At 38.5% G+C, this 12,239-nt stretch overlaps 2 protein-coding genes across 3 annotated transcripts in view; one reads left to right on the top strand and one right to left on the bottom strand.

Moving 5' to 3' along the window:
• tgfa (transforming growth factor, alpha) overlaps positions 1-3,306 on the bottom strand; it is a 10,247-nt gene extending 6,941 nt beyond the window's left edge. The window contains exons 1-3 of one of the 2 annotated variants that reach the window (XM_013908583.1): positions 2,930-3,306; positions 1,722-1,898; positions 1,435-1,614 (exon numbers count right to left, since the gene is read on the bottom strand). In XM_013908583.1, the coding sequence (XP_013764037.1) occupies positions 1,435-1,614; positions 1,722-1,898; positions 2,930-2,972 (400 nt within the window). In that variant the 5' untranslated portion in view covers positions 2,973-3,306. The remainder of the gene's footprint in view (positions 1-1,434; positions 1,615-1,721; positions 1,899-2,929) is intronic. The other variant, XM_013908584.1, reaches the window with a different exon arrangement.
• Positions 3,307-6,218: 2,912 nt separating this feature from the next.
• Positions 6,219-12,239, top strand: part of LOC102195653 (solute carrier family 2, facilitated glucose transporter member 11-like) — a 16,549-nt gene continuing 10,528 nt past the window's right edge. Inside the window, exons 1-9 of the mRNA XM_005724453.2 lie at positions 6,219-6,259; positions 6,546-6,644; positions 7,162-7,322; positions 8,390-8,514; positions 8,658-8,787; positions 8,904-9,052; positions 9,193-9,380; positions 9,904-10,014; positions 11,521-11,622. Of these exons, the coding sequence (XP_005724510.1) occupies positions 6,236-6,259; positions 6,546-6,644; positions 7,162-7,322; positions 8,390-8,514; positions 8,658-8,787; positions 8,904-9,052; positions 9,193-9,380; positions 9,904-10,014; positions 11,521-11,622 (1,089 nt within the window). The 5' untranslated portion in view covers positions 6,219-6,235. The remainder of the gene's footprint in view (positions 6,260-6,545; positions 6,645-7,161; positions 7,323-8,389; positions 8,515-8,657; positions 8,788-8,903; positions 9,053-9,192; positions 9,381-9,903; positions 10,015-11,520; positions 11,623-12,239) is intronic.

Raw genomic sequence — 12,239 nt, 5'->3', positions numbered from 1 at the left:
ACCGGTACCCATCCCTAGTAACACCTGAGCACTTTTTGGGATGGGGTAGAATGAGAAAGTCACATCATGTGCAGTGGACCAATCTGCAGCACTTGTGGGATGCTGTCGTGTCACTATGGACCAAAATTTCTGAGGAATGTTTCCAGCACCTTGATGAGTGTTTGCCATGAAGAATTAAGACAGGTCTGAAAGCAAAAGGAGGCTCAAACAGATTGCTTAATATGACTGTACCCATGGTAAATGAGCAGCCTACAGGAGCTCAGTATTTTAACTCAGTCTCTTCATATCTGTAAATTTTACCCAAAATTTGTAAATCATATGTAATCCCAGTGCCTGTATTTACAATAGTCAGGATGACAAAGGTGGATGTGATAACTCTAAAAATAGTATAAATCTACCAAGACCTGAAACAACACCACCTACGAAATCCTACAGTTGACACACCCACGCCACAAACGGTAGACTTTAGTTCCCAGCTGTGGACGGCTTTGTGGTGGCTTACGTCTTTCATTGTACCTGAGAGGAACAATTACAGTAAAGAATGTCAATGAAAACCCCCAGTGGGAGGATGCAAACAAAATCTTTTCCCATCAGTCTTACTGGGACTCAGGAGAGTGCCCATCCCTGCAGGTTGCATTGTTCTTAACAAAAAAAAATAAAGCCTACAATGCAGCTTTTTTATCAAGCAGCAATCTCAGCTTTCCCTGTGAAACAAAACAACAGGACAAAAATAACCGATTAAACGAACACAAGGACAAAACATGACATTTCTTTTACGTAGGCAGTACAGCCAACCAAATTCCTACACTACTGACTCAAACAAATGTGAATGCAGCACAACCATGCAAAAACAGATGCCACTTTGTGAGAGCGATGAACATCCAGACAGATAGTTGTATTACACGCTGCCTTCGTCACACACTTCATTCCAACGGTAAATGGGCTGTTGGACTGCAGTCTACATGTATTGTCTCCTCCTTTCAGACTCTGTGAAAGCGCTCCGTTGTGCCTGAGGCATCTGCCTGACAACCCCTCTCACTTTCCATGTGATTTTGATGGCAATTTGAAGTAGGACTGAGAATGAATACATCCTTTAGGGCAAGAAAGGGTGTTTTTCAGATAATAATTCAACACTGTAGGTGCAGCTTTTGTAAAACGGCTAATTGTATACTGCTCATATACACTGGCCCTAATCTTTCATTTAACATAATTGTTCCCTGACTCACACTAAGAGGATCAATTATCAGCGCGCGCCACACTGTCTGCGTAATGTTAATGCACTGTTGGGAAACATCGCAGTGAGAGTATACGTGTGCTGCCATGAACAGAAATATGACGTGAAAAGCAGGAAACATTCCTATAGATGGTTTGACAGCGACCCTAGACTTCCTCTGCATCTTCACGTACTTGTGACACTCATATACTGAAACTTACTTTTAACAGGGTGGATGTTGATAGTAGTGGTTCCAGTGAGGCTTTTGGTTGCGCTGCTGCTGGTGTTTGTTGAAGAGCTGCTTGCTGAGGTGTTAGCAGCAGAGGAGGTGGCATTAATAGAAATGGTGGCATCATTAACTGTTGCATTTGTCTGCCTTGGTCCGACTATAAAGAGAGAACCTGTTAACATATGATTACAGATACAGAGAGAGTGGATAAAAGGACAGCGGCATGTGGAAAACATCTCAATCATGACCTTAGATTTTCATGGATCATGACTTGCTTACTTTTAACTGTAGGGATGTTGGCTGTGGCTGGAATTGTTGTGCTTGTGCTTCTGCTGCTAGTTGCCGCAGAGCTGCTACTGGAGGCATCTGGAGGAGCAGTGGAGTTTATACTGATGGAAATATTGGCTTCAATAGTTACTGAACTGCTGTGCCCTGCTCCGAAGGTAAAGAGAGAGCCTGCAGAGAGAAACATAAACAGCTGTTAATGTAGGGCAGGTATAGTGTGAATATCACACACATAGGATTAACACCCCAAACCATGCAGGACAAAAATACCACAAATTTCGCTGTTAACTCACTATCGAGTACCATAGATATTGTAGAAGTACCTATAGAAACATTTTTTTAATACATATTAATATAATCTGATTGCTGCCCATCGATAGAAGCTTGTTTCTGACCAAAAAAAATATTTTTCTTCCTTTTATAAGCCAAAATTTCCACTTTCCAACTCAAACCTCTGAGAAAATTACTCAAAATTGAGACAGTAACAGAATAACCTGAAATTCTGACTTATGGATGGCAAAAAATATTAACAATAATAATGTTTTTGTTTAGTGGCAGAAAGCAGCTTCCATACCCCTCCAAATGAAAACCAGGTGTCTCATATTCTCCTTATTACGATCAACCTGAAGGTTATATCTAACAGTCTACTCATGGACCATTATGACTTACTCTTCAATTTGATATTAATGCTTCATTGAGTAACAGGCACCCAACAATAGTAACAGGGTCAAGCACCCACTAAAAGGATGAGATGAAAGCACTATAAATACAGCTGGTCCCGTGAAGACACGCAATTACAACCGGGAAACTGAAAATAGATCCTAGAAATAGGCGCGGTGGTTTATTGTTTAAGGTGATGACTGACACCAAACGATTATGAGAAACGTGACTGCACACACTCTTCACCTTCCAGTCACAAATATAGTCGATAGAATAATTAGTCCAAGTAGATCACCCACATAAGTTAAAACACACCCACTAAAGCCATTTAAAATAAATAAATAATAAAGTTATTCAATAATGATTATATAACGTTAAATAATAGAGCCCAAAAAAGCACAGGGGGAGGAATGCTCACATTCAAGCTTATTAACTTTGTTTAATTTCTATTTAATTGTGTTTCAACATTTAACACAGCGTTTGACGTCACTTTCACGAGTGAGATTACAATCGGACGCTTTCCTGCAGGGTTGGCTACTCACCGCTAATGAGTAAAATTGTTCCCCAGAAAATCCGAGTCATCATGATGAGCAGCTCTCCAAACCGCAGGAATATGACGAGCAGTTTCACTGAAACGCGGGTGTGTTAAGAAGCCATATCAGTCATTAGTGTTGCAGACCCCGGGACAAGCAGCAGCCGCAGCGGCGACCATCAACAGAGACCACATTTAATCCGGCGAGCATACACCTGACCTGTTCTCGAGTGTCAAACATTAACATCTGATCTATCCACAGCTTCTTTTGGGGCGCAGAAAACTAACCGCGGTCGACTTTACCTTCTTTGCCTTCCTGGATGTCCGAGGGTTTAACTTCACAGTGTTCAGTTGAGGAAATTGGTGTGTAATCCCGTCAGAGTTGACCAATTAGAGGCAGGGAGGGAGGAGGAGGAGGAGGAGGGGTACCATCCCATTATGACCTCAGTATGACATATATGTTTGTTTTTTAATTCTTAGCCCAAATGTAAGAGTTCAGTTTTTATGTATTAATATTTAATCTGATTTAAAGTGTGAGAGAGATGTCCTTCTCCACGTCTTCTCCACTCCTGCTACATCAAGTTTAAAAAGAAATATCCAATAATAAATATTAAATGATTTTAAAGATAAAACATTCTTATTCTTATCCACTCTAACCGATTAAATGCCAATTAGAGTACAGAATTTCCCTTTAAGGCAACTTTTCATTAGAGATTGCCTAAATAAGAATTATTTTTTCGCCTCAGTGTTGCCTCATTAATATCATTAGGTTTCAAAATTAGTCAGAGTTTTCTTCTTTGGCTTCTTTGGGGTTTCCTGCAGCTTTGCTGCTCCGTCTGTTCATTCATCTGTCCAACAGTTTGGTGCAGACCAGAATATCTTTTCTCTGACTGGCTGCGATCCCATAACATGTGTGGTGGGTATTTAGAAACTCAGAGGACAGTTTGTTATGTGTGTAGTGATTCCCCGACCTTTAGCTAACAGTGCCAGCAAGCTGTTATCAGGTTCGAGAAAGCTGAAAACACAAGTGCTCAGATACACTAAATAAAAGTGACCTGGAAATTCAAAGCATGTTTCCTAATATGTTAAAAGAAAAATCTTGTATTCTTTTATCTGCTTCCTTGTCAGCTGCACAGTTACATTAGAGAGGATATCACCAGGCATTAATCCAGCTAAAACAGGGAACCTGCTGATTTACACCGCTCCTGTAGTGCTATAGCGGAGGCCTAAAAGTGCTAAATTATATCAATAAATACATTAATAATTAAATAAATGTGTCATTATACAAACAACGAATTAATCATGTCGTTAATTAAATAAAATACAAGTAAAATTTGTGTAAAAACACATAATGTGCCGCAATATCTGATTAGTTACCCTGCACAGCAAGTCATAGGCATAGCTCGCTCCTGTCCACTTAAGCAGGAGCGTTTTTCATTGAAAATACAAACAGTGAATGCTGAGTCTCTATAAATAGCGAAGTAATTTTAACAGAGGATCAAAAGTTCTGATGAAAGATTGATAGAGTACCATAACACCAGTGACTGAGCAACATAGAAATGCCTTACTTTATGAAAGAATCCACTTCTTGACGCAATAAACACTTCAAATGACAGATTTACTAAGACTCAACCGCAAAAATGCGCCGATGAGAGTGGAAGGTTCTGCGTGTGATCGCAAATGAACAAGTAAGGTAACCTACTAACAAAAATAATAAAGTGTAGGAGCAGTTTTTATAATCTGGAGCCAACTCCAGAAAAATCGATACGTTTTATATACTGGGACAAGAGTTATGTCTGGAACTGATGGAGACTCTGTAGAATTTGGAGGGTGAGACAACCGTTTGCTGGATGCGTTTGACGACTGACCCGAATGATGAACAAAATAACACAAAATTACCGACTGCGCCAATTGCGCAATTGCATCCAACGCTCGGTTTGCGCCTGAGAAAAGACACGTTTCCTTGTTTCTTTATGGGCCGACGAATATTATTATGAAGAACTGGAAACATATAGAGATTAGCTTTATGTATTCATAGTGTGTAGTCTGAAGCTCTACAGGACACAACCAAAACAACTGGGAGAGCAACCCACCCGAAATTAACGCTCCTATCAGAGCTTAAAAAAAAAAACAAAAACAAAAAAACAGGCGCAAATAAAACTTGTTTTATATATTAAATGATTTTCAGCGCCAAAGGACGCTTTTTTGCTGGCTGAATTTAGCTCTGACAGCTTTGACCACTCACTTTATCTTTAATGCCTTGAATATTTAACCACACTTGCTAAACGTGAATATTATATTTCCTCACTTGAAAAAAAAAAAAGCATCACCTTGCTCCAGCACCGTTTGGTAGCGTCACACCAATATCAGTATGACTGTAATCATGATGTATTTTCCTTGAAATGTAAATATACACATTAGAGACTAGATATATATAGACACCTATAAAACTGCTTAACTACTCCCCTGCATCAGCTGCGGTTTCCTTTGCAATGCCATAAAAGAACAGCAGCAACATATCAAACCAGCTCCATCTGCTGGACATAAACAGCAGGTTTATGGAGAAGGACACTTAATAATAATACTTTTATTAAAAATATTTTTAAAATATATAATATAACATATAATATATAAACGATATCAACAATTCAGCGTGTAGAGACAAAATATCGACTTAACCAGGAAAAGCAACATCTTAAGATTCATGTAAGTAATGCGAGCGCCTGCAGGAAGCTATGAAATGTTATCTAATTAATTGATAATAATAATTGATAATGGTTATTTGCTTATCTAAATCGCCAGATTCCATTAAAAGTTTTGCATTGTATTTACGTAACAAACATATTTTTTTTGAGTGTACTGAGATCAGTTCTAGATCGCACGTTCTGTTTGTAGTTGTTTTATTCAAATTTGAGATATTGATGTGTATCCTTTCGTGCAAATAGGTACTTTTTATATACTGGAATTTATCAGGAGTACCTCCTTGTACTCCTCTATGGTTGGGCAGCTTCACTGATTTCATTTTTGCTGTTCTTAATTACTGACTGAGAGCACCAAGTGACATTAATTGTTATCTCACTCGCACACTGGCAAGATGGTAAATCATTACAGTGGCATTTGAAAAGATCTGGTAATACATCAGCTCAGTGATCTATTTGGTCGTGTGTGTGCGTCAACCTGCTGATTGCAAAACTGCAGCCAATCAGGCTTGACCTTGTGCGTAGAGGATTATTTGATGGGGGACTGACGCCTGGTTTGTTTTCAGACTTGATCGTGCCACTTCTTTTTAGCATTTTACCACCTCCTTTGACCAACAATGTCGCATGCTGGTGCACAAAAGGTAATTGAGCAAATTTGTCTTTTTTAGTAAATCGTCTGTTTTGGAGTTTAAAATACCTTTACTGTGTTTGTAGAAGCTTTATGCAGATGTGCAGCATGGCTATATTACTTGGTAGCTGTTTAGGTGATACACCTTGCAGGGTAATGTGACAGGCTTTAGTTTTTAAATGTGATTTTACTACATTTCTAACGCACATAATTTTTTTCTAAGACAATGTAACAACAAAACAAAACAACTGTGATCTAGCTATCTGTCTGTCTGTATGTCTGTCTGTTTATTTTAACAGGGCAGTCCTCTGACACTGGTGCTGATGATTGCTTCTGCATCCATTGGAGGGACTCTTCAGTATGGATATAACCTGGCAATAATGAATGCTCCCACAACTGTAAGTTTTTGTATTTTAAATGATTTCCTGCCATTACTTTATAGCTATACACATACGTGTGAGTACATATGGTTTCTAAAAGAGTTGACAAGGGTCATGCACTGATAGTACATGTACTTAGCTACTTATGAAAACTCTTGCCTGTTATTTCACATTTGGGTCACGGTGTAATTTGGCAAAAACAAGAATTGGGTTACTTGTGCCTGTGATTAGTCATTCTTATTGTATTGGTTTCAGGGGGGTTTTGGGAACTGATTCTGGATGCAGTGTTATGTTTTGCCCAGCAGCTGAACTGATTAAAGAGCACAAACTTTACCCAGAAGCAAACAATTCTGTAACCTTTTGATAATTGACAAAAACACTGACACCTGCTTCCTGATGTGGATTCATAAAATATAATATTTAAGGTTTCTTTGCTGAGAAGATCAATAATAAAAACTGGCTAAAGGAGCTACAGTGTGGCTCAGATGTAATGAAAGTGGTAATAAGTGCTGGCCTGACTCTTCTTCTCTCACAGTTTATCCAAAGTTTTATCAACGAAACATTCTTGGAGCGATGGGACGTCCAGCTGGAGGAATACCAGGTGACGTTAGTCTGGACAATCATTGTCTCCATCTTCTCGTTGGGGGGGTTTGCTGGAGCTCTTATTGCAGGACCTATGACCATACGCTTTGGGAGGTAATGCACGTGTAAAGGTGTAAAAGCACATGTGCACTAGGTTACAAATTGAGACTTCAACATGCAAAGAACAAATGATCAACCTGCTGTCCGAATGATAGATCGTTCATTTACTTTTCTCCATCGCGTGTAAATACTGCTCTGCAGAAGTCTTGCACCACTACTCATTTCTTTATACTGTGCTAGGAAAATAGAAAGTAGGAGCAGTGTGCAAACATATGTGAAAATACAGCATATACAAAATTGAACAATTCCAACGAGTTTGCAAGTCAGTATTTGGTATGACCCCCTTTACTCTTGAACACACTCTGAACTGTGTTAAGCAGCTTTTTTTTCTTGTAATTTCTTTAAGTAGTCTTCAGGAATCGTTCTCCAGGCTGCTTTAGGTATTCAGAACTCTTGTTGGATGTTAGCTGCCTTTTGTTCTTTTCTCTGTCAAGATGAAGAGACTTTCTGTTTTTCTCGTGTCTTCAGTTTCCTCAAATTTTTTAAGGACACACTGCACACCATGCCAAAAATAGCACATTTTTCAGCTATTAGCACCTTGGTGGTGCAAAAATACTATTTTATGCTTTCAAACTGTGCTATCTTTTACATTTTCATAAATTCAGTGAAAGAAATGTAGACAAATTATGTGCTTTACAACAGGTTGCTTATAACAAAAAGCTGAAAGATACTAAAACTGGTTCATTTGTTTCAAAAAGTTACAAGAAGTCTAGATCCTTGGAAACTAAATATAAAGAAAGGAGACTTGTCCCAAGACTTTTGCACAACACTAAATATTTATATAATGACTTGAGTTTTTTCTTTTATACTCATGTTGATTATGATTGATTCCTGCACTTTTACTGTAGTGCTTTTAAATGATGAAGCTTTGGGGGTTTTTTCTTGTGTCCACAAAACTAAAACTCTAACAATGTTCAAGTCTTCCTGTGACACTCAACCAAAGCTCTAGAATAAATTTTTCTGCGTAGTGGTCTTGTAATATGACGTAACATCTCATCCATCAGTCTGTATTAAAAAAATAATAATAATTAAAAATAACTGTCCTCTTTTTTCTCCTGAAGGAAGAAGTGCCTGCTGCTGAACAACATTTTTCTCATGACTGCTGCACTCTTAGCACTGACGAGTAGAACCGCCAGATCTTTTGAGATGATCATGATCTCACGTGTCCTGGTTGGAATAAATGCCGGTATGTTAGTACAACATATAAGTAATATGCATGCAAACCGGTAAACTCAGGTATAACAGAGCAATGCAAGCAAAATATATTTTATAATATAATAAAAATAACTATTCAACAAACACTCCTAAAAGGACATGATCATTCTACAGGTATCAGCATGAATGTGCAGCCCATGTATTTTGGAGAAAGTGCACCAAAGCACTTAAGAGGAGCTATCTCTTTGTCATCAGCTGTGTTTACAGCATTCGGTGTTGTGTTAGGACAGGTGGTCGGACTCAGGTTTGTTCATCGTGCAGCTTATAATTGTCCATATACTCTATAATCTGTTGACAAAGAAATGTGTTAAGTAGATTTCACAAATATCCACAGTAACACTCTGGATTATTTCTTTAAAGAGAGATTTTGGGCAGTGAGCCGTGTTGGCAGTACCTTCTTGCCAGTAATGCCATTCCTGGACTCATTCAGCTCCTGACCCTGCCATGGTTCCCAGAGAGTCCCAGATATCTGCTCATTGATAGAGGAGACAAGGAGGCTTGTATTAATGGTGCGTACTGTATTATGTCAACCAGCAGCGAACAGTACATCACCCCCTACTCTCAGCTCAGGATATTTTTCATATAAAAACATATTTTAGACAGAAATCATTATCAGGTGTTAATTTTATTTTTGGATTTTTATGTTCAGCTCTGAGACGCCTGCGAGGCTGTGAGGTCCAGAGTAGCGAGCTGGATGAGATCCTGCAAGAACAGGCCGAAACCAAAGGAATGAGGGCGAGCCACCCCTGGGAGCTTTTTACTGATCGCTCTGTACGCTGGCAGCTCATCTCTGTCATGATCATTAGCAGTGCCATGCAGCTCTGTGGCAATGACTCGGTAAGAAGAAATTTCATCCATGCTGTGATCTGAGAGATGTTTTGTGTGTGTTCTGGCTGTGAGGGTGTGTCAGGATCGCTGTAACTTATCCTGAAATGCATCAGATGTTTGTTTGGCCACAGGTTAATTTGAAAGTTGATCAGAAATTTTAGATGATGGATGGGTTTCTTAGTGTTTCTGCATGTCACATTAATTATGTATGCTGGTGATTAAGTATCAGGCCTCACTGTACTGCTGAATGAATAATATGTGATGCCTGTTGTTTTGCTTGAAGAGCCTGATAGGAACCTTCATGCCACACATACAGACTAAATTTGAGAGCTACAAGTTTGTCATGAGGAAAAGCGCTGACTACATGATCATGTGTTTCAAGGCTTTTAACCACATGCTTGAGGTTTTAGAGAGGGCAGTGGGTATTAACACTATTACCTTTGTACAAATACTACCGTAATCAGCTTATTAAAATCTTGTGAAAATCGAATGATGGTTTTAAGTGACCTCGCATCTTCTGTTTTTCTTGCAGATTTACTTTTATGCATCATATGTGTTTAAAGAGGCTGGAATATCAGATGACAAAATCCAGTATGCTACAATCGGCACCGGGACATGTGAATTCACAGCCTGTATAATGTGTGTAAGTACCCATAATTAAAGCTCACATTATGTAACCAGCTACATCCAAAGAGAGACTGTTTGCATTGTTTTTAAAGCTGTATTGAAGGCTGCAGAATAAGGACTGAAAATAACCCCTACTAGTGTATATGCAGCCAGTAAGTGGGAACACCTACATGACCTTGCGTAAATGTGATACAGCAATCATTTTAGCAGGTTGCACAACGTTACGCATAGCTACGAAGTCTGTAAAAAATTGATTGAATTGCTAAAGAGTCATTATAACCCTTTTGTTTTTCTGGGTATTTCTGAATCTTTCTGTGGATACAAAGACACCAAGTTAAACTAACAGTTCTGTAACAATGGGGAGTGCCTCTCCGGTGGGGGACAGAGCCATTGCATGCAGGGAAAATAAAGACACAAGCAGTAGCTGATGCTCCCTTTACTTTAATCCTTAATAATTGACAAAAAATAAAAACAAAATAAACTTAATGATATGTTTCCTGCTTCCCTAGGAATTAAGAGAGTAGGTAGCAGGCACTTGATTAAATACACTTGATTAATGGATCATCAGCATGTGTTGTGTCCTATAAAAGCAGAAGTTTGGGAAGTTTTCTGGTTTGGCCCATACATACCCCGTACAGGGGAACATCTACAACAGAATGACTTGAAAAGAGAATAAACAAGGTGTTGTTCATACATCAACCTGACTGAAAAAGTGTGGCAGTACCTTAAGAAAGGTGTGCACAAACAAATGCCTGCACATTTCAATGAACTGAAGCAACACTGTAAAGAACTGTAGGCTAAAATTCCTGCACAACAATGTGAAAGACTGATATACAGAAAAGGAATATTTTGAGTGATTTCTGCTAAAGTGGTCCTACGAGCTACAGAATTATGGGGTTTATCTTGTTTGTTTGTCTGTTTAAATGTAAAAAGTTTTTCATACAAGTTTATTGACCTTCACAGCAGTAACGAGATTTTAATAGGTTAATGAAAAGAGCAAAGAAGCAAACACAAGTTTGAAGGTCTGTAAACCTTCAAACTTGTGTTTTCATGTAGTGTTATTGTGACACCATTATTGTAGTTTGTGTAATGAACTTCAGGGGTCAGAGTAGACAGATTCTGATTCCTTTAGAAAAATCTGGATAGTTGTTTGTATCTAACGTTAACTGACTGACTTCTATTAAACTATTTATCTAATTCATTGCAAAGACGCAGATAAAGTTATTTACTTGCAGCATTAGCCTTCCCAACTTAAAAAGACGCTGCCCATTTTGACTACAAATACATTAACTGGTTATAAATGACACAAGAGAGAGATGGGCTTACCTCTAAACAAAGTATTTAACAGCCATATTCTGAGTATGTTTACTCCACTTTGCTTTCTTCAAAAACTAATACTAATAAAATAAAAATACTTTGCTTTCGCTCAGTCATTCTTTCTGCTATATGTTGGTTACCTAACTCTCGTGTTCTCATTTGACACAATAAGAACAGAGTCTGATGCACATTACGATTCTCTTAGAACCTGCTGGTAGAGCGCAAAGGTCGGAGGTTCATGCTGGCAGGAGGCTTCACCCTCATGACCTTCTGGGCTGTCGTCTTCACGATCGCTCTGTCATTTGAGGTAATCAGCTTACTTTAAATGTGAACATCAGCTCATTTATGTGATATATATATGCACACACAATATTGAATTTAGGTGTTATCGTAGTCATCTTTACTGTCATTAAACCAGGTTTCCCCAGATTGACTAAAGTGACTAAAGCCATCTAGTTCTTGATAGTTACTGTACTTTATTAAGGATTATGATTATTTTGTATGAGCTTTAACCAGTGGTAAGGAACTAAGACACATCAGTGTCAAAGTCGAACCACTGGGAGGCATTGTGAGCTAGCATTCAGGCACATGTTGATATTTATCTAGAGAGAAGAGAAATGCATAATGGACAAACAATAGAGGTTCAAGGTTCAAGGTTCTTTATTTGTCACATGCATAGTTATACAAGTATAACACACAGTGAAATGTAGCCTGACACGCTCCTCGACATGTGCAAAAATTGTGTGTGTGTGGGGGGGGTAGAGGAAGAACATTATATATATATATATATTAGGGGTGCAACGATACACAAAATTCACGGCAGGGACTCTTCAGTTTTTGGTATCCCAAAATAAATGTAAGTAGCCCGAATAAAAAAGAGAGCAATTTTTTGATTAATGTTTTGTTTCCTTTACAATATTACAC

The sequence above is a fragment of the Pundamilia nyererei genome, unplaced genomic scaffold (genome assembly GCF_000239375.1).
Source record: "Pundamilia nyererei isolate P.nyererei 1_Seehausen unplaced genomic scaffold, PunNye1.0 scaffold00012, whole genome shotgun sequence".
NCBI classification, from domain to species: Eukaryota; Metazoa; Chordata; class Actinopteri; order Cichliformes; family Cichlidae; genus Pundamilia; species Pundamilia nyererei.
This window is presented reverse-complemented; position numbering and strand designations above follow the sequence as displayed.